Consider the following 18,960-nt stretch of genomic DNA (forward strand, 5'->3'; position numbering starts at 1 on the left):
AGATCCCTCTCCTCACAAGTGACACATTTGCCTCAGGGCCCCATATGGTCCGCCATTATAGATGTTACGCCATTTAGAATCTTGTGAAAAAAAACACTTAAAACGGTACTCTTCTTGCACCGAATGTGGGGTATAACATGTTTACCGTTGCCTTGTTTTCTTTTCCCCCCAACTGTAAAGGGTTAAAACTATTTTCTTGATGTTATGGATGGTCAGTCCATTCATCCATAGCTCTGTATGAATTTGAGAGTTGTTACATTTTTCCAGCCTCATACCTCAGATGATTACCAAAAAAAGTGACCGCTGTATTGTTGTTGGAATCCCAGATTGCTCCTTTAATTAAAGCACAATATATAGTATGACAAAGCTGTTATCTGAGTAATAAATCCACAGTCACAAAGGAAGTGTACGTAGGCCTAAGTGTTTTTAATCAATGCTCAACATTTAACCATGAAAATCATATTTTATGCAACACAGGAAAATGAAAAGACTTTAATCTTCAATCCTTTGATCTTCGTTTATTCAGAAGCTTCTTTGCCCTGTAAGAAGAAAGACAAGAATGGATCAGTATTAATTATAAACATGCTAAATATATAAAACTTGAACAAATGAATCATGGACCAATTTTCGACTTAGTTTGAATGAATACATTTTTTTGTTGCCCTGATGTGCTTCTTGGAGATGTTCAATACATTTGAGTGAGTGTAAAAGGTCAGTATTGACCTCAGTGAAGGCTGAATCATAGGTGGTGTTGATGTGATCATATCTGAAGATGAGTCAGGTGTAGGTTCAGCAGCAGCTCTGTACCTTTCCACTGTCGCGGGTCTTGGCTCTGAGCTTGTTGACTTGAGTCTCAGCGATGTCAGCACGCTCCTCAGCCTCCTCCAGCTCATGCTGAACCTTCCTGAACTTAGACATGTTTTGGTTAGCTGCTTCCTCCTGGGTGAGGGGAAATAGGAGAGCATAACATCAGCATTTAAATAGGGAGATGGATGATACAGCAGAGAAAGTGAGTTGCAGAACGGGGGATCAAACCACTGACTCCAGGGGCGGCAGCACCACCACTAGACCAGCCCCCGGCACAGTAAATAAATATTCAACCCTCTCTTCTTTAAGTTGCTAACAACACATAGGCATAGAGATGTATGGGAGGCTCTCAGAAATGTACACAAGTTCTTCAGTTGAGTCATTGTGGACTGATGTGTAGTAGCACTTACACTAAACTATATGGACATTAAGTTTTGTAATGTCTACTAGGGGGGGAAAAAATCTGTTTTTGAATGTATGATTTCAGAGTATTTGACTAAGTATGACTCACCGCTTCCTCAGCCTGCCTCTTGTAGGCCTTGACTTTCATCTGCAGCTTATCTACCAGGTCCTGAAGTCTGCCAACGTTCTTCTTATCCTCCTCAGTCTGTGGGAGAGGATCAAAGAATCAATGCCACATAGTTTTATACACAAACCTGTCTGTGTTAGTGTCAAGTGTGTGAAGAAGACACTTTCTCTTACCTGGTAAGTGAGCTCCTTGACTCTGCGCTCATACTTGCGGACTCCCTTGACCGCGTCTACACCTCTTCTCTGCTCGGCCTCCACCTCAGTCTCGAGCTCACGCACCTTTGTGGAAGAAATTAACGTAGACATTTGAGGTGGTGAAATCAGACGGAACAAATCTTTTCAAAACAGGTATATTATTCTACTCAGTCAAAGAGGCACAATTGTTGTCTGTTTCTATGTAGTTTAACTTTATGAATAGAAGGGTCTGTAATGATAACAGCTTTTCATTGTCTAGGTGGATTATTGACAGAAAGTAATAACTCAATGGTCCTGTGTATTGTATTATAATTAAATAAATGTCCAGCATTCAGTCTTTCAATCCACCCTAATCCACCCTGCTGTTAACTCACCCTGGACTCCAGTTTCTGGAGCTGCTTCTTGCCTCCCTTCATGGCCAGATTCTCAGCCTCATCCAGGCGGTGCTGCAGGTCCTTGACTGTCACGTCCAGGTTCTTCTTCATCCTCTCCAGGTGAGAGCTGGTGTCCTGCTCCTTCTTCAGCTCCTCGGCCATCATGGCCGCCTGGAATGGACATATTGTTGAATTTATGCACCAATTGGCACCAATCATAGTCTCTCTAGATAGATGTGTTGCCTCCCAGACAGATGGGTTACCAACGTTCCAGCATACATGGGTGCACTAAAACAATCGTCGGCTTGGCAGAGAGGAAAGGGCAGAGTGGGGAGCCGTAAAATCTGTCCAGAACCCTGCCAAACATTTACAGTTGCTAGCTAGATGAAGCATTTTGTCAATTAGTTTATTTCGCAAGTACATGTAAGTAGTTTACAATGCGTCATGACGATAATAGTAATAGTAATAATAATAATGACTGGCTGTGACTTAAATTAGCCTAGCTATCTGTGTCCACATTGTGTGTCTGCCTTTGTCATGTTTCCGTTGAGATTATTTTTAAGCCCCGCCTGGCCAAACTCATGATTTATTGGTAGATTTGTCTGTCTGAAGAGCACCATCCCCAAATTGGCCAAGAAAATCTGACACGATTCCCAGACCTACTGCTGTTGCCCTACATCTGGGATTTCCAAGACTACACCAATCATAACTTCCCTCTGAGATCCTTGTTGTGGTTAACCAGCCCAGCTACCATTGGCCCTTTGGGACAAATCAAATTGACATTATTCAATCGATCATAAGGACTCACATCAGTGATGGCCTTTTTGGCCTTCTCCTCTGCGTTCCTGGCCTCCTGGACAATGTCGTCCACCTCTCCCTGCACCTGCACCAGGTCAGTCTCCAGCTTCTTCTTGGAGTTCAGAAGGCTGGTGTTCTGGAGGAGGAAACAAGACAATTTGTTTTGACGCTCAAGAGAACCTACAAGTCACAGGGCTGAAATGATGAAAATGTGAAAGGCAGCACTGTCGAATTCCAGATGCTTGGTTGTGCTTCATTAGAAATGGCTTTTGACCCATACCTGGGAGTGCAGCAGTCCGACGCGCTCGCTGGCGTCTATCAGCTCAGTCTCAGCCACTTTGCGGCCTCTCTCTGTCTGCTCCAGAGCAACTCTCAGCTCCTCAATTTCAGCCACCATCAGGCCGTTTCTGCGCTCCACCATGGCTGCCTGCTCCTTACTGTCCTCTGAGGCACGGACGGCGTCATCAAGGTGCAATTGGGCATCCTGGGGTTCACAATGACATAGGTTCATTAGGACTCATTGGCAAGTAGGGGCGATACGATCATTGATAGAAATGTCAATTGGTAAGAATTTCCCCAGTTTCCCTACCTTTCTACAGTATATTAATCCACTATTCAATTCCTCTGTTCTATTCTTTTCTACAGATTCACGAACAAATACCTCCCCATGTTCAGATGTTTGAGCCTGATGTCCCAGTCCTTTTACCTTGAGCTGTCCCTGGACGTTCCTGAGCTGTTTCTGGGACTCAGCGGCCTGCCTGTTGGCATGGCTCAGCTGGATCTCCATCTCGTTCAGGTCTCCCTCCATCTTCTTCTTCACCCTCAGGGCGTCATTCCTGCTCCTGACCTCAGAGTCCAGGGTGCTCTGCATGGAGTCAACCACCCTCTGGCTGTTCCTCTTGATCTGCTCCATCTCCTCATCCTTCTCAGAGATCTTCCTGTCCACCTCACCCTTTATCTGGTTCAGCTCCAGTTGCACACGCAGAATCTTGGATTCCTCGTGCTCCAGTGTGCCCTGGACAAAGAGAAACAGTCAAGCGAATTGTCTTTATTACTTTTGGATGTGTATAACACAAGGAATTAAATATATATGACAACAATAAACACCAGTACAGGGAACAATAGTCTGCAGCTGGAATTGGCAGGGTTTCTTAAACTATGGGTCAGGACCTAAACTGGGGCCTGGGCATGTCAGAGGTGAGTCGCGAGTTATGAAAATATATTTATAATCACACACTATTTCTTCTTAATTTGGGTCACGGGAGGATGGTCAATTTCTCTTTTGAGTCTCGAGCTGAAAAAGTTTTAGAAGCCCTGGGCTAGTGTAACACTCCTTTTCCCATCATGCAGTTGTAGTTTGTACCTCAGCCTCCTCCAGAGCGGTCTGGATCTCAGACTTCTCTGTCTCCACAGTCTTCTTGGCCTTCTCCAGCTCATGGATGCTCTTGCCAGTCTCTCCGATCTGCTCAGTCAGGTCAGAGATCTCCTCTGCACACACAAACAAAGGAGCAGTTTAGACTTTAGATTTTCAGTGGAAATAACCAATGCTCTCAAGTTGACATTAAATCATAATAACAGTTAATTAAAGAACAGCACTTCATACGGTCTTGCAAATCTAATTGCCCTGCACTTCCTTGGGTTGTTCAAAGGAATACCGATTACTAAATCATAATATTTCAAAGTGTACATAAAAACACTGAGATGGTGTAAAAGTAATTTTAATGATTACAGTTCCTTCCATTTTCAAAACACTAGTCAAACATGAACCCAATAGATATGTTTTCAAAATCTCACGTTGCAGGTTCTTGTTCTCTCTCTTCAGAGTCTCCAGATGATCCAGAGCCTCCTCGTAGGAGTTCTTCATCTTGAAGAGTTCAGTGCTCATAGAGCGAGCCTCCTTCTGAGCTCCTTCCAGCTCAGCCTGGCCCTCCTCATACTTCTGCTTCCACTCTGCCAGAACCTAGGGAAATCCATGGGATTTTCATTAGATGTCAATAATGAAGAGTTTTGAATCAGAAACATTTTACTACAAGTGATCACATGTAGCAGACAGAAAATCAATGTTCACCTTGTCAAAGTTCCTCTGCTTCTTGTCGAGGTTGGCGGCCATTGCGTTGGCTCTCTCAACGTCAATCATGAGGTCCTCCACCTCTCCCTGCAGCCTCTGCTTGGTCTTTTCCAGGGAGGCGCACTTGGAGTTGGTGGCCTCAATGGTCTCCTCAGCCTCCTGCAGACGCTGGGCCAGCTTCTTCCTGTTGGACGATAAGATGGTGGTTTTTATTGTGACCAATTTGTTGCAAAACAAATGCTACTATAAGTTACAACACATATTGATGTAACATCTTCTCAGAGCCCCCTACCACCCTCACCATCCACACCCTATATTTGAGTTTTTGCTGTTGCGTGTGACTCACTTGGCCTCCTCCAGCTCCTCTGTGCGTTGGATGGCATCAGTTTCATACTTTGTCCTCCACTGAGCCACCTCGCTGTTGGCCTTGGACATTCCACGTTGCAGCTCTGCCTTGGCCTCCTGCTCCTCTTCAAACTGCTCTCTCAGGAGGTCACAGTCATGGCGGGCAGACTGGACACCGTGGGCCAGTGCGTTTTTAGCCTGTGAGAGACAAAGATAAAGACAAAAAGAGTATAAACAAATGACAGTAGAAGTCTGAGGGTGGCGTAGTCACAATCTATTTGAAGATTTGGCTCTAAACTCTGTGGTCGGTGGTGTCCATTTTGGATTCCTTACCTTGACCTCCTCCTCAACCAGTCTCTTCAGCTCCTCAACCTGCTGGGTGAAGGCCTGTTTGCCTCTTGTCAGCTGAGACACCAGGCCTTCCTTCTCCTCCAGCTGGCGTCCAAACTCTCCTGCAGGGATAGAGGGACATCTTGTTAATGGGGTCTCTGTTCACTACAACTGAGCATTTATTTTGAGGTATCGTAGGGCAATGTTAGGTGGTGAATAGTACAGTAGAATCTACAATAAGTGGACTGGACTATATAGATGCAGCCCCCAACACGTTATTGTACACTACGTTGGTTTGTTGTTGATGGTACCATTTTCTGTTAGGAGTCTGGCCCTCTGTCCGCTGATGTCGTTGACCTGGCGAACATTCTCATCATTCTTAGTCTTGAGCTCGCTCAGCTGGTCCTCAAGAGTACGGCACATCTTCTCCAGATTGCCCTGTTAGTGAAACATGTTCCATCATTACTTTATATATGGGACTCCTGTCAACTTCAGTTCACTTGAATATTAATGAAGTTGACCCCCCTCAACACTGCTTGACCAAAACATCACTACTCACCTTAGCCTTGGCGACAGCCTCCATGTTGCTGGAGAGGTCATCAATCTCCATCTTGTACTCACTCTTCTCTTTCTCCAGCTTCTGCTTGACACGTTGAAGGTTGTCGATCTGCTCCCCGAGCTCAGCCACACTATCGGCCTGCTTCTTGCGCAGAGCGGCGGCTGTGGCCTCATGCTGCAAGGTGGACTCTTCAAGATCACGACGCAGCTTCTGGAACTCAGCCTCGCGCTTCTTGTTCATTTCAATCTGAGCAGCAGTGGCGCCTCCGGCCTCCTCCAGCCTCTCGCTGATCTCCTCAAGTTCCCTGGAGAGATCGGCCCTCTGCTTCTCAACCTTAGCCCTGGCAGCACGCTCAGCCTCAATTTCCTCCTCCAGCTCCTCAATACGGGCCTAGAACAGGGGGCAGGAGCAGGGGGAATGAACACTACAATACAGTTGAAGCACTAATGAATAAGAGTTTGTATATTTTGCATAAATGTGTAAATAAAAAGTAAGTTACACTAATATATTAAATAGACAGTATCCCATGTGCCAACCAAAACCACAATGGTAAGAAGCACCATCTTCAAACTTACTGATCCATCAGAAGCCACCAGGAAGAATGTGTGCTACCAGAATACATCTTTTAAGGAAATGATTTAGGTGTGTTCTTTCCTGTACTGGAGCATAGATCCTGTTTTACCTGGAGTTCCTTGATCTTCTTCTGCAGCTGAGCTCCCAGAGACTGCTCATCCTCAATCTTGCTGAGGAGCTGGGTGGTCTCAAAGTCCTTCCTAAGAAACACAAACACGTCGATTGCAGAGTTGATTTTGGTTTGATAGAGTAAATGGAGAATATCATATCATACCATTCTCTTTTTCTTTTAAGAATCACATGCAAATGCTAATTCATAATTACAAGAATATGTCAAGAACAACCATTATGATCAATATGGCAGTAATACTGTAAACATTTGTTTGTGTTTACTTCTTGATTTTCTCATCAGACTGCTGCTTGTCATTCTCCAGGTCCATTATGGACTCCTGGGCCAGTTTCAGATCTCCCTCCAGCTTTCTCTTGGCTCTCTCAAGGTCCATACGGAGCTTCTTCTCTTGCTCCAGAGAACCCTCAAGCTACAAGATAAAAACACACACGTATTGTTCAAATCTAAATAACTGAAGATAATATCATCTTATCATGGCCAAAATGTCCAACTCCACTCACGTCGTCCACTTGCTGTTCCAGCTTGGTCTTGGCCTTGGTCAGAGTGTTGACTTTGTCCTCCTCTGCCTGCAGGTCGTCCAGTGTCTGCTGGTGGGCCTCTTGGAGGGCTTTCTTCTCTTTGGTCAGCTTGGCAACACTCTCATCCATAGACGCCATCTCCTCTGTCAGGTTTTTAACCTGAAAACAGTCACAGCCAAAATGACTCATTGGTCACATCACCATAAAGAAGAGATTGAGTTAGATATATATTTCATTCAGATGAATTAATAATGTCAACAAATAATGTACTATAGATTCAACACTAGATGGCAGTGTACTCCATGCCAGTGTACTAAGGAAGGAGAAGTCAGAAACGAGGGGGGAGCAGAACATGCAACGGATGTGGGAAGTACCCCGAAACTGACATTCCACTATTTTGGATCTTGATTTTCCCTGCACCCACAAAACAACTTGAATTCAATTTCTGTTTAGCTACGTTTTGAGTTGGTTATTGTTTGGATTATTGTTTTGTTAGACTGTCTACGAGACCTTGTTTTCGGTGGCGTGCTTCTCCTTCTCCACTTTGGCCAGGGTGAGCTCCAGGTCATCAATGTCCTTCTTCAGCTCAGAGCACTCATCCTCCAGCTTCCTCTTTTTGGCAGTCAACTCAGCATTCATCTCCTCCTCGTCCTCCAGCCTCTCGGTCGTCTCTTTGAGTTTGGCCTCCTGCTGGATCTTGCTCTTGATGAGCCCCTCACACCTTTCCTCCGCATCGTTCAGATTCTCTGAATCCTGGTTTCAGAACAGCAGAAAGAATCTGCGGCTTCACTTTGTGTATCAACAGATGGACGTAATTTAGTCAAAGAGGTCAGAGCAAATCAATAGAAATGCAATGAATATATGTAGCCTTGCTAACATAGGTAATAGAAATACGTGACTTAGCCACATAAGTCACGGTGTGATTGTGTGTGTGTTTGTTCGTGTGTGCGTTCGTGTCTGTGATCATATGTGTGTAAATGTGCCGTCATGATGGTCGTTGCTCACTCACAGATGCGACTTGGAGCGCCAGGTCAGACCTCTCCTGCAGCAGAGACACCATCTTCTCCTCCAGCTCCTTCTTCTTGGCCAGAGCCTTGGCCAGGTCTGTCTGCATCTTCTCATAGTTCTCCTTCATGTTGGCCAGCTCCTTCTCAGTCTCAGCGCTCTGCAGCAGGGGCTTGATCTTGAAGTACAACTTCATCCATGGCCAGGTTTTAACATTCATGAATGAACGGATGTTGTACTGGATGGAGAAGATGGAATCTCTAGTCCACAGAAAGGACAGAGTGGTATGGTGAGTGACATGTTTAATAAAGCTACAATCTGGAATTCAAAGAACCACAAAACTGACCCCCCCCCCCCCCCCCCCCCCCCCCCCCGATACTTTTGTGTACAGCTGAGGAATGGGGCTAGGGAAATGTAACCCCTCTTGAATTCATAGACAGCTCTTTAGATGTGAGGACTGACAACTCATGCTAAGCTCATGAGGCATTTTTATATTCTTCAACAATAAATGGGCAAATATCGCACATAACAATTCAACAGCTTTCCAAATCCCAAACTACAGCTTTAATAGAATATTATAAGACGTACTTCCTCATTCTGATCAACTCACATCATATACACTATGTGATTATAATGCATTAGATACAGGTGGTTGACGGAAAGCTTTGCCAAGATGTCTACCATTCCTCACCTCCTCTCCATCATCTTGGTGAACTCTCTCCTCATGAGGAATCCACGGCTGAGAGCCTGGACCATGCCGACCAGAGAGGCCAGCTTCTCATCTCTCATCTCCTCCAGGACACCCAGCAGACCGGCTTTGAAGAACACCTGAGACACAGGTAAACATGGTCAATTATGAAACCACAGTGAGATGTTGACAGATAAAAAGAGGTTGAATCAAAAGAAGAGGAACGACAACACTAGATTGATTTGAACAACAGGAACATTGCAATGCTTACAAACAAACCACGTGATTGGTTGTTTCTAAGTTGTTATTGTACAGTCGTAGAGAGTTAATGAACACAGATACAGATAACTGCAGCCATCCCTCTCTAACACAATGCACATGACAATGAGTTGACTTTCTCTTCCATGCTTGTGATGTACGTCTTTGAAGAAAACAACACTACAATGTTTTTACAGCTTTTCCATTGCTTAAAGGGGCATTCTGCAGTTTACACATCTATTTGTGGGACTTATAAATGAAGTAGATGTACCCATTGATTCTTGAAGGATATAACTGATAAATGCCTCTTGAGCTTAGTTCACCTGTCGTACCCCATCAGAACCGCAAAATACTAGCTTGTTTTACTCCGTTGTTTTTAATCAAAGTAAATGGGGGAAAAAAACTATATAGCCTAAAAACATGGTTAGAACTATACTTTTGATATCACATTTCTCCAGCCACATCCCTCAGCTTTTTACCAAAACAGGGCTGGGGAAGACACTTTAGAATTGTTTCAACTGCTGATTGCCACTTTAAATCAAGAAAATCAAGAAAAAAGGTTGTATAGACCAACTGGAGAGATGTTAAATGGTTTGCGATTAGCGATTAAATGATCACTGAAGTTTTGTTGTCAGCTTTTGCAGGGTGTATGTGACTGACCTTGGTGTGTCCAAACTTGTAATCATCGTGATTCACATCAATGGACCCAAGCAGCTTCTCAGAAGCCTTCTTGTTGTCCATGAACTGGCCCTCAGGGATGACACTGGCATTCAGTACTTTGTACCTGAATGAGGAAAATGTTAAAACAATCTGTTAAGTTGTAATAGGTTGGTTATATTACATAAAAGGTAAGACGACTCTGATGCTGTTAAAACCGTTGGAACAGATCTTTCTGCGTGTGCTTGTCCATGCTTGCATGTGTTTATAAGTGCTTGTGTGTTGTGTACCTCTGCTTGAAGTCAGCATAGATGATTCTGCTGGGGAAGCCCTTTCTGCAGATCCTGATACCCTCCAGAACACCATTACACCTGAGCTGGTGGATAACCAGGAAGTTCTCCATCAGACCTGGTAAAACAAACCAAGTCTCTTTTAATACTATTAAACAGATTAAAGATTAGTTTGTTAAGGTTACTGATACTGAACTGATAAGATGTCATATTTAACTCAACATGTATTGTACCTGGAGTCTTTGACTCGTTGGGGATCAGGCAGCGCACAAAGTGAGGATGAGTGCTCCTCAAGTTGGTCATCAGCTTATGTAAGTTCTCCTGTAAGAGGGTTACAAAGCATTTTCTCACAAATCATTCATGATAATCAATGCACCTTTTGAAGGACTGAATCTACACATTTCAGATGCTCACCCTGAACTGGGAGGACACAGTCTGCATGGAACCTCCCTTCTTCTTGCCTCCCTTCTTGGTATTATCTATTCAAATGGGCAAAGTAAAAAGATAACTAGACAAGTCCATTTCCTGTAGCGGGCGGAATAAATAGAATAATAATAAGAAGAAATCTAGAGTGGTGTTGTCTTCAGCAAGCACACTAATTAGAAATGAGACAATATGGGGTTAACTTCACACTCATCTTAACGCAAATGGTGCTAATGAGATTGTGTAAAATAAACACCAATTAAATGTACCCAGTGAATAAACCTGAGAAATTGTGACACATTCATAGACTTTAAAGAAAATGTGGGTCTGAGTTGTAACTAGTGCTTAAATAAATCATTTGACGTGATGCTAGTCTTACCCTCAGGTGGAGCAGCGGGATACAGGGCAACCAACAGTTTGACTGAAGACTTCCCATACAGCTGAATAACTGAATCATTCAGGGGGTCCTTGTTCTTCTCCAGCCAGCCAGTGATGTTGTAGTCCACGGTACCGGCGTAGTGCACCAGGGAGAAGTGGGCCTCTGCCTTGCCTTTGGCAGGCTTGGGCTTCTCAAACGCCTTGGTTTTGCCAAGATGCTGGGAGTACAGCTTGTCCTTGAAGGTAGTGTCTGAAGACTTGGGGAACATGCACTCCTCTTCAAGGATGGAGAAGATACCCAAGGGCTTTATGAAAAGAGATGTATATCAAATTAATGATATTTACATTTAGGATCACATTCATTCCTTTAGCAAACATGCTGTTATAGGATTATTTTCACTTAGGGGCGAATAACAGGAAACATATTGAGTTATCAACAGTCAGATACGTTATACCACAGTGATAATATCTCACACAGCGCTCCCTATGAGCTTTGCTGTTGTGGTCCATTATAATCCTCAGACAGCTTACCTTCTCAATAAGCTCAATGCAGGCAGCCAAGTCCATGCCGAAGTCAATGAAGGCCCAGACGATTCCCTCCTTCTTGTACTCCTCTTGTTCCAGGACGAACATGGTGTGGTTGAAAAACTGTTGCAGTTTCTCATTGGTGAAGTTGATGCACAGCTGCTCCATGCTGTTGTACTGTTGATGGAAGCTTATAAGTGATCATTTCATCATACAAGGCTGTAATCCCTCTCAATCACAACTAACTGTCTTGTTCTGGTCTCATACTCACATCAAAGATCTCAAACCCAGCAATGTCCAACACACCGATATAGAACTGCCTTGGATTCTTGGTGTCCAACATCTCGTTGATACGGATGACCATCCACAAGAACATCCTCTCATAGATGGACTTAGCCAGGGCACTCACTGAGTTATTAACCTGCAATGATTATACCTCAAATGAATACATGAGATATTGACCATGTCTAACGATAAGGTGATGAGAGCTTGGGGAAAAACAACATCACTATTCAAAATAAGCTATGCGCTTGTCCCCAAAATAATTCCGGTGGTGAGACAATGGTTGATGCTGTGTTTGACTGCCTTACCTGAGGCACAGTCTGTCCCTTAGTCACATACTCGTTGCCGACCTTCACTCTGGGGTAGCACAGAGCCTTCAGCATCTCAGCTGAGTTCAGGCCCAGCAGGTAGGCGATTTTATCAGCCACTGGAGAGAGAACCAACAACAACAGACTCAGGCACACAAAGATGTTTCTGATGTCACACTAACAAAACACGTTGGTCAACTCTTTTGTGGATTAGGTTTTGATTTTCACCCACATCCATTTCAAATCATTTCTGGAGGTTGGAATTTGGTCTCCAAAATCTCCTACCTGACTTTCATGTGGCACTGTCTGTTTTACATATTCCATTTCTATGCTGGAGCCTGGGAATGGGACTAATGCTCTACATATTGTATATCTAGGACTAGGACTCACCCTCTGTGCCGTCTGGCTCGGCCTGCTCCTCACGCTGCTTCTGCTTGAATTTCAAGTTTCCATGGTGCAGTACAGCTCCTGTCAGCTTGTAGATACCCACCTTCTCCTCATTGGTGAAGCCCAGGATTGTAATGGCATCCTGGCATTAGAGAGGAAGTACAACAGTGATGAAGTGAACAGCAGATTGCTCAGTTCCAGCTCACTCCAGAACAAATGGGATGGATAGATTTCACCGGCTTCTCAGCTCCACATGATAACGCTTGGCCAACACACTAGTAAATGGCAGCACAAAAGGAGTTTTACATTGTTCCACAGGGCACTTAGTGGCACTCTCTTGTGGATGTTTTACATGTATGTGCCTCAAGGTGAAGTGTGAAGGCATGAAGAGTGCCTTGAGGCACATGCCTAACTAACACAGGGCATTTAGTTGGAATTGCACAATGCATTCAGTGTGTATGGTGGTCCTACCCATTCAATATGTAGAATTTGGTTAACCCTTTGTATAACTCACGTCTGTGGCATCCAGCTCTTCCTTGTCGTTGATGCTGGCCACAGTGATCTGACCCTGGCTGCACATGGGGAAGTCGTAGGGGTTGGTGGTGATGAGTGACATTTCTGTGGACAACGGAGAACGGCTTGTCAGTTAAATCTCTCAGAATTCTCCTGTCCTACCTTCACAGTATCTCTCCCTCCTTTACTCAATACATGGGACTCAAGGATACATGTAGTATATAATAAATAGCATCATAAAAGGCTCCTGGACTGATGCTTCACAGTGCATTACTTCATTGATCTTCCCCAAAGACCTGACCCATGTTTAGATGTCTTGTTACCTTGGATGTACTCATTGTAATGTTTTTTTTTATTTTTTTTACAAGTTCCACAGATGAAGGTAGGAATAATTTCTCCTGAACCTGTGCTTTGACATACCAACAATCTCAGGTTTGTGGTTGGTCATCATCTGGAAGAAGATGTGGTAGCCTCTCTCATCGGGCAGCTGGAAGGACACTCTGGACTTCTCCAGCAGGTCTGAGAGAGAGAGAGAGAGAGAGAGAGAGAGAGAGAGAGAGAGAGAGAGAGAGAGAGAGAGAGAGAGAGAGAAATAATTGTGATAAAATGATCTCTGTGAATTTAGAAAAGCATTGAGAAACAATGAAAACCAACTCACAGGTCTCAATGTCAGCTTTAGCCAATTTTCCTCCTTGGAAGTGAATCCTGATGAATTTACCCTATAGTAGAGCATGGAGGTTGGAGATAGGTCAACTAAATAAATGTAACATCTTACTTTGATAGACCCCTTTAGATGTTAAAGTTTGTTGAACATCTATTGATGCAGCAACAGAGAACTACTGAAATAAATGTTTACAATATCAGATAATTTCCACAGTGTGCCCTTTATACTTACAAAGCGAGACGAGTTGTCATTCCTCACTGTCTTGGCATTACCGTAAGCCTCTAGCAGAGGGTTAGCAGCAATGATCTGATCCTCAAGAGACCCCTGATTGAGACAAACACAAGTTGCTCAGAAACTGGTAAAGTGGTCAAGTTTGTTTTTCTAGATTTTTTTGGAACATTGATTTTCATTGAAACAGGTTTTGACACCCAACCAATCTGAAAGGTGTTAAAAAGAGAAACATAAGCACAACATACCTGCATTTTGTTGGGGTCCACTTCCTTCTTGGCACCAGACACTGCAATGGTGGCAAAGTACTGAATGACACGCTTGGTGTTGACAGTCTTTCCTGCACCGGATTCTCCACTGGTTTATATGACAGAGAAACAGGGGTTTTAGTTACATGTTTGAGTGCAAAATTGGCTTTCACTAAGAAATAGCATTGAACAATTTCACTGTTGACCTGTTTTCTAACATAAATAATGAACAAATATTCCCACTCATCGAATCATTATTACACATTGCCTAATCCATTCATAATGTCATGTATGTTCTTCACACCAAGTGACCAAACATATTACAATAGAAACCCTCTCTCAAGTGACGTTTTAGTAAACAACTTACGTAATCAGGACGGACTGGTTCTCGTTATCTGTAACCAAAATACATATTGCTTATCATACCCAAGGAGCATTATGGGTACATTATAGCATTCATAGCATCATCATGAATTTCAGTATGGAACACTCTCCATTCAAGGCCAGTGAAATCAGATATTCCCATCAAACTGTTCTTGACCTAGACTAGAAAACACTAGATACACACTTAGAAAAGAGGGTTCCTCAAGGGTTCTTTGGGAAGGGTGATGGTTCTATGTGGAACCATAATGACTCAGAGAACCCTTAGAGCTCTTCAATGGTTCTTTGCAGTTGAGAAAAAGTTCTTTCCTCTTTTAGTGATAATTAAAATGTAGGGGTGGCGGCTCATTAGAATATTTTGGGGTGTGGTTTACTCAAAGATTGTTTTTGTTCAACTGTGAGTGAGACTGTCATTCCAGTTTATCTAATCTGTTGTGTACTGTCATCACAATGCAGGGAGCCTAGTGGTTAGAGTGTTGAGCCAGTAACTGAAAGGTTGCTGGTTTGAATCGTTGCGCTGACAAGGTTAAAATTGCTCCAGGTGTACCTTTGATAATGGCTGACACTGGCCACGACCCCACTCTCTGAGGATGTTTGGATGTGCAAAAAAAAAAACTTTTCTATTTCACACACGTGTACACACTTGTATTATAAGTATGTATGTGAAACAGGGCAAATATAAGGACTCACTAAATTATTAGTATGGCCAGTGCTTGTGTCTTGTGAAAGACTAGTGTGTGTGTGTGAGAACTAAAATCAGTGTTGTTTAATTCTCTCCATAGGAACCCCCTTCGTTCCAGAGGCAACACACCTGATTTAACTTGTCAACTAACTAATAATAAAACCTACAGAATTGTAACTTATTATGACTAATCAGAAAAAAGAACCCTTATGGTTATTCAAAAGGTTCTTTGAAAGAATCGTTCTCCATTAAGGTTCTATATAGAACCATTTAGAAGGTTTCTATACGGGACCAAAAAGGGTTGTAATGACAGCGGAACCCTTTTTGATGTTGTCTTGGTAGAACCACAGGCCTTTGTAGCACCATAAAGGGATCCACTATTGTCTCAAGCCAATTAACCCTAAAGAGAACCATTTATTTTCAGTGTGTACCTCTCTAAAGCATATTTTTACTTTCATCCATCCATCCATCCATCCATCCATCCATCCATCCATCCATCCATCCATCCATGAGAGCTCGTACCAATCTGCATGAACTGGAAGGCGTTGTCAGAGACGGAGAAGATATGGGGTGGAGCCTCCATCCTCTTCTTCCCTCTGTAGGCGTTAACAACCTCCATGTCGTACACAGGAAGCCACTTGTAGGGGTTCACCGTGGCACAGAAGAGCCCAGAGTAGGTCTGGATGAAAGGGATCAAATGAAATTAGGGGATTAACAAAATCTGATAGACTTTTCCCTGGATTTATGTGAGGATGTTGGTGTACTTCGGTTATGTGGGTCTGCAGTATTGGTATGTGTAGTACTGTATTGGTGTGTGTTTATGTGTAGTACTGTATTGGTATGTGTAGTTCTGTATGTGTTAATGTGTAGCATTGTATTTGTTAATGTGTAGCATTGTATTTGTTAATGTGTAGCATTGTACTTGTTAATGTGTAGTACTGTATTGGTATGTGTAGTACTGTATGTGTTAATGTGTAGTACTGTATGTGTTAATGTGTAGTACTGTATGTGTCAATGTGTCATACTCTATGTATGTATTTTTAATGTTCATGTAATTGTGTACGTTTATGCAGATTTCTTACATAGATCATCCATGCTGCATAACGCTCTTTGAGGTTATACAACACAGAGGCTTCATTCAGGTAGGTCATCATGGCCATGTCCTCAATCTTGTCGTATTTAGGGGGGTTCATCTCATAGACGTCTGCATCTTTGAACTCTTTTCCTTCCTGAAACAGTCAGAAATCTACATTACACACAGATCAAACTGGACTTGACTGAATGCTTTTTGTTCATCAAATACAAGTTCAGTCTTTTTTTAAATTCATACCTCCATTTAATCCTACTACTTTATCACCCACTGACACATACACTGAGTATACAAAACATTAAGAACACCTGCTCTTTCCATGACATAGACCAGGGATGGGGAACGTTGATGGGGGTGTGGGCCGCCAGTTTCCCATCCTTGACATAGACTGACCAGGTGAAACCAGGTGAAAGCTATGATCCCTTATTGATATAACTTGTTAAATCCACTTCAATCAGAGTAGATGAAGGGGAGGAGACAGGTTAAAGAAGGTTTTTTAACCCTTGAGACATGGATTGTGTTCCATTCATTTACGTCATTTAGCAGAAGCTCTTATCCAAAGCGACTGACAGTAGTGAGTTCATACGTTTTCATACTGGTCCCCTGTGGGAATCAAACCCACAACCCTGGCTTTGAAAACACTATGCTCTACCAACTGAGTCACACTGGACCAGAGGACGAAGGACAAAATATTTAAGTGCCATTGAACGGGGTATGGTAGTAGGTGCCAGGCACACCGGTTGGTGTCAAGAACTGCAACGCTGCTAGTTTTTTTCACACTCAACAGTTTCCCTTGTGTATCAAGAATATTTTACCAGCCTAAAGACATCCAGCAAATTTGTGGGAAGCATTAGAGTCAATATGGGCCAGCATCCCTGTGGAACGCTTTCGACACCTTGTGGAGTCCACATCCCAATGAATTGAGGCTGTTATTACTCAATATTGGTAAGGTGTTCCTAATGATTGGTGTACGTAGAGTACATAGTGATTCTTGACTTATATTTGTAATTTTTAAATAGCAGCAATAATAATGATGTTTGAATATTATATTCTAAGTACAAAAAACAAGCAATGATTTTTAATCTCTTTTGTTTCTGTTTTTTTTTTACTGTTAATGATTTTTTTAATAAATAAAGTAATTGCACAAAATTGAACTTGAATTCATTTCAAATCAGACTTACCTGCTTGGAGCCGTCAGGATTGGTGACTGTCACAGTACACTTTCCGTCGGCCCTGGCAGTGACCAAACCCTTAAGGTACAGCTCTTTGACGTCTGACACATAACAAGCGTTCTTTGAGTCAAAGGGTGCAGCTTGTGCCTCCATCCTCTCCTTCTCAGGCTTACGGAGGTAAATGGCAGCCTTGCCGTAGATTTGCATCTCCGCGTCCGTACTCATGGTGACGGATTACTAGGAAAGATATGAAACAAGACACATGATTGATTCTGTGGTGCTACCTTCCCAGTCAACAGAGTAAGGTGAAAGGTATCTCACAGAATATTTTCATCACTTTTTATGTGAAGACTAAAACCATTCCTCACCTTGTTTTTCCCCTCCTACAGATGAATTTGTACTTCTTGGAGGAACCTGTGAAACATTAGGGTGTTGTGAATATGCACAAGTCTAAAGTCCTATCATTTAGCCCCCGAAGGGCTAGAAAATGGCACCCTTCAACTCAATCATTACGGCCATGTCCAATTCAACTATTGGTGCAACTGGTATCTTTCATTTTCATAATGGCAACTCACTTTACTACATATTCTGTCAAGAATTCAAATAAATACCCCTGAAAACCCACTTAAATTCTAGACCAACCCCTAACTTACAAACAAGTGTAGGAGCAACACTTTAACCACAATTAAAAGTTACAGATTTTAAGTAAAGCACATTTCAAGTTAAACGCAATTTTTTTTTTTTACTAAAATTTTAAATCAATGACACTTGATTGCATATTTTAAAATAATACATAAGACAAGTAAAAATAAAATGCAGAACTCAATTCAAACAGTGCAGTTAGCTACTGCCTCAGATTCTGAACTCAAAGATGTGACAAATGTACAACTCTAAAGATGTGGAGAGAGTCTTACCACAGAGGAAGAAGGTATCTGACTTATGGATACTGGGTCCTCAGCCTCCTTATATCTGGTTGGAAGTGCCAACCCAGCAGAAGTTAATTATGGACCAGTCTGCTGAAGGAAATGGATTGGATGAGAGACCTCCCCCAGACCTGTGTGTCTGTGTATCACCAGCTTCACCAACTTCCAGGAGCGTCACACTGCCATTACATGACTTCTTAATGGAATATTGGTCTGAATTCATTTTCACTGAATTTCCGCAAATGAGAAATGTCATTATTAATAGTTAGGACAATATCAAAAGATTGATTCATCAAATTGATTCCAATGTTACTACCAATGTGCCTCAACTACTGTAATGGACTGAGTCCATATTGCCCCACTACCACTAAAATAGTTTAAATCTAATCTTACCTTTTTTACTTAGATTTTAGTGGCACTAATGTTTATCAATCACTTGATATATTTATATTTACCCATTATTTTGCTTATATAACCATCTGAACTGTCTCTTTACCTCATGCTTGGGACGGACTTGACCTCGTGCAGTGCTTAGTTTGATTTATTACACTGGTGAAACCATATTCAATATTTCAAAGCTACAACAGAAACATTTAGGCTTTCAATTACAGCTCATAAAATGTTTAAATCTAA

General features: G+C 42.6%; 1 protein-coding gene across 1 annotated transcript; it reads right to left on the reverse strand.

Moving 5' to 3' along the window:
* Positions 1-405: 405 nt before the first annotated feature.
* LOC115165121 (myosin heavy chain, fast skeletal muscle-like) lies at positions 406-17,824 on the reverse strand. Its single transcript, XM_029718154.1, has 40 exons — positions 17,773-17,824; positions 17,414-17,641; positions 16,225-16,371; positions 15,665-15,821; positions 14,447-14,474; positions 14,080-14,188; positions 13,835-13,927; positions 13,598-13,658; positions 13,360-13,458; positions 12,941-13,044; positions 12,430-12,568; positions 12,040-12,158; positions 11,721-11,870; positions 11,456-11,626; positions 10,926-11,229; positions 10,538-10,602; positions 10,357-10,444; positions 10,124-10,241; positions 9,837-9,960; positions 8,922-9,058; positions 8,235-8,490; positions 7,736-7,978; positions 7,208-7,384; positions 6,971-7,116; positions 6,687-6,777; positions 6,005-6,394; positions 5,757-5,883; positions 5,449-5,567; positions 5,117-5,313; positions 4,771-4,954; positions 4,497-4,662; positions 4,066-4,190; positions 3,409-3,717; positions 2,983-3,186; positions 2,713-2,838; positions 1,905-2,075; positions 1,510-1,614; positions 1,319-1,414; positions 808-939; positions 406-539 (listed from the first exon to the last, which is right to left on the reverse strand). Exons 2-40 carry the CDS (start codon positions 17,627-17,629, stop codon positions 519-521), a joined length of 5,814 nt encoding a protein of 1,937 aa, XP_029574014.1. The 5' UTR covers positions 17,630-17,641; positions 17,773-17,824; the 3' UTR covers positions 406-518.
* Positions 17,825-18,960: the final 1,136 nt, after the last annotated feature.

Source organism: Salmo trutta, chromosome 27 (genome assembly GCF_901001165.1).
Source record: "Salmo trutta chromosome 27, fSalTru1.1, whole genome shotgun sequence".
Lineage (NCBI taxonomy): Eukaryota > Metazoa > Chordata > Actinopteri > Salmoniformes > Salmonidae > Salmo > Salmo trutta.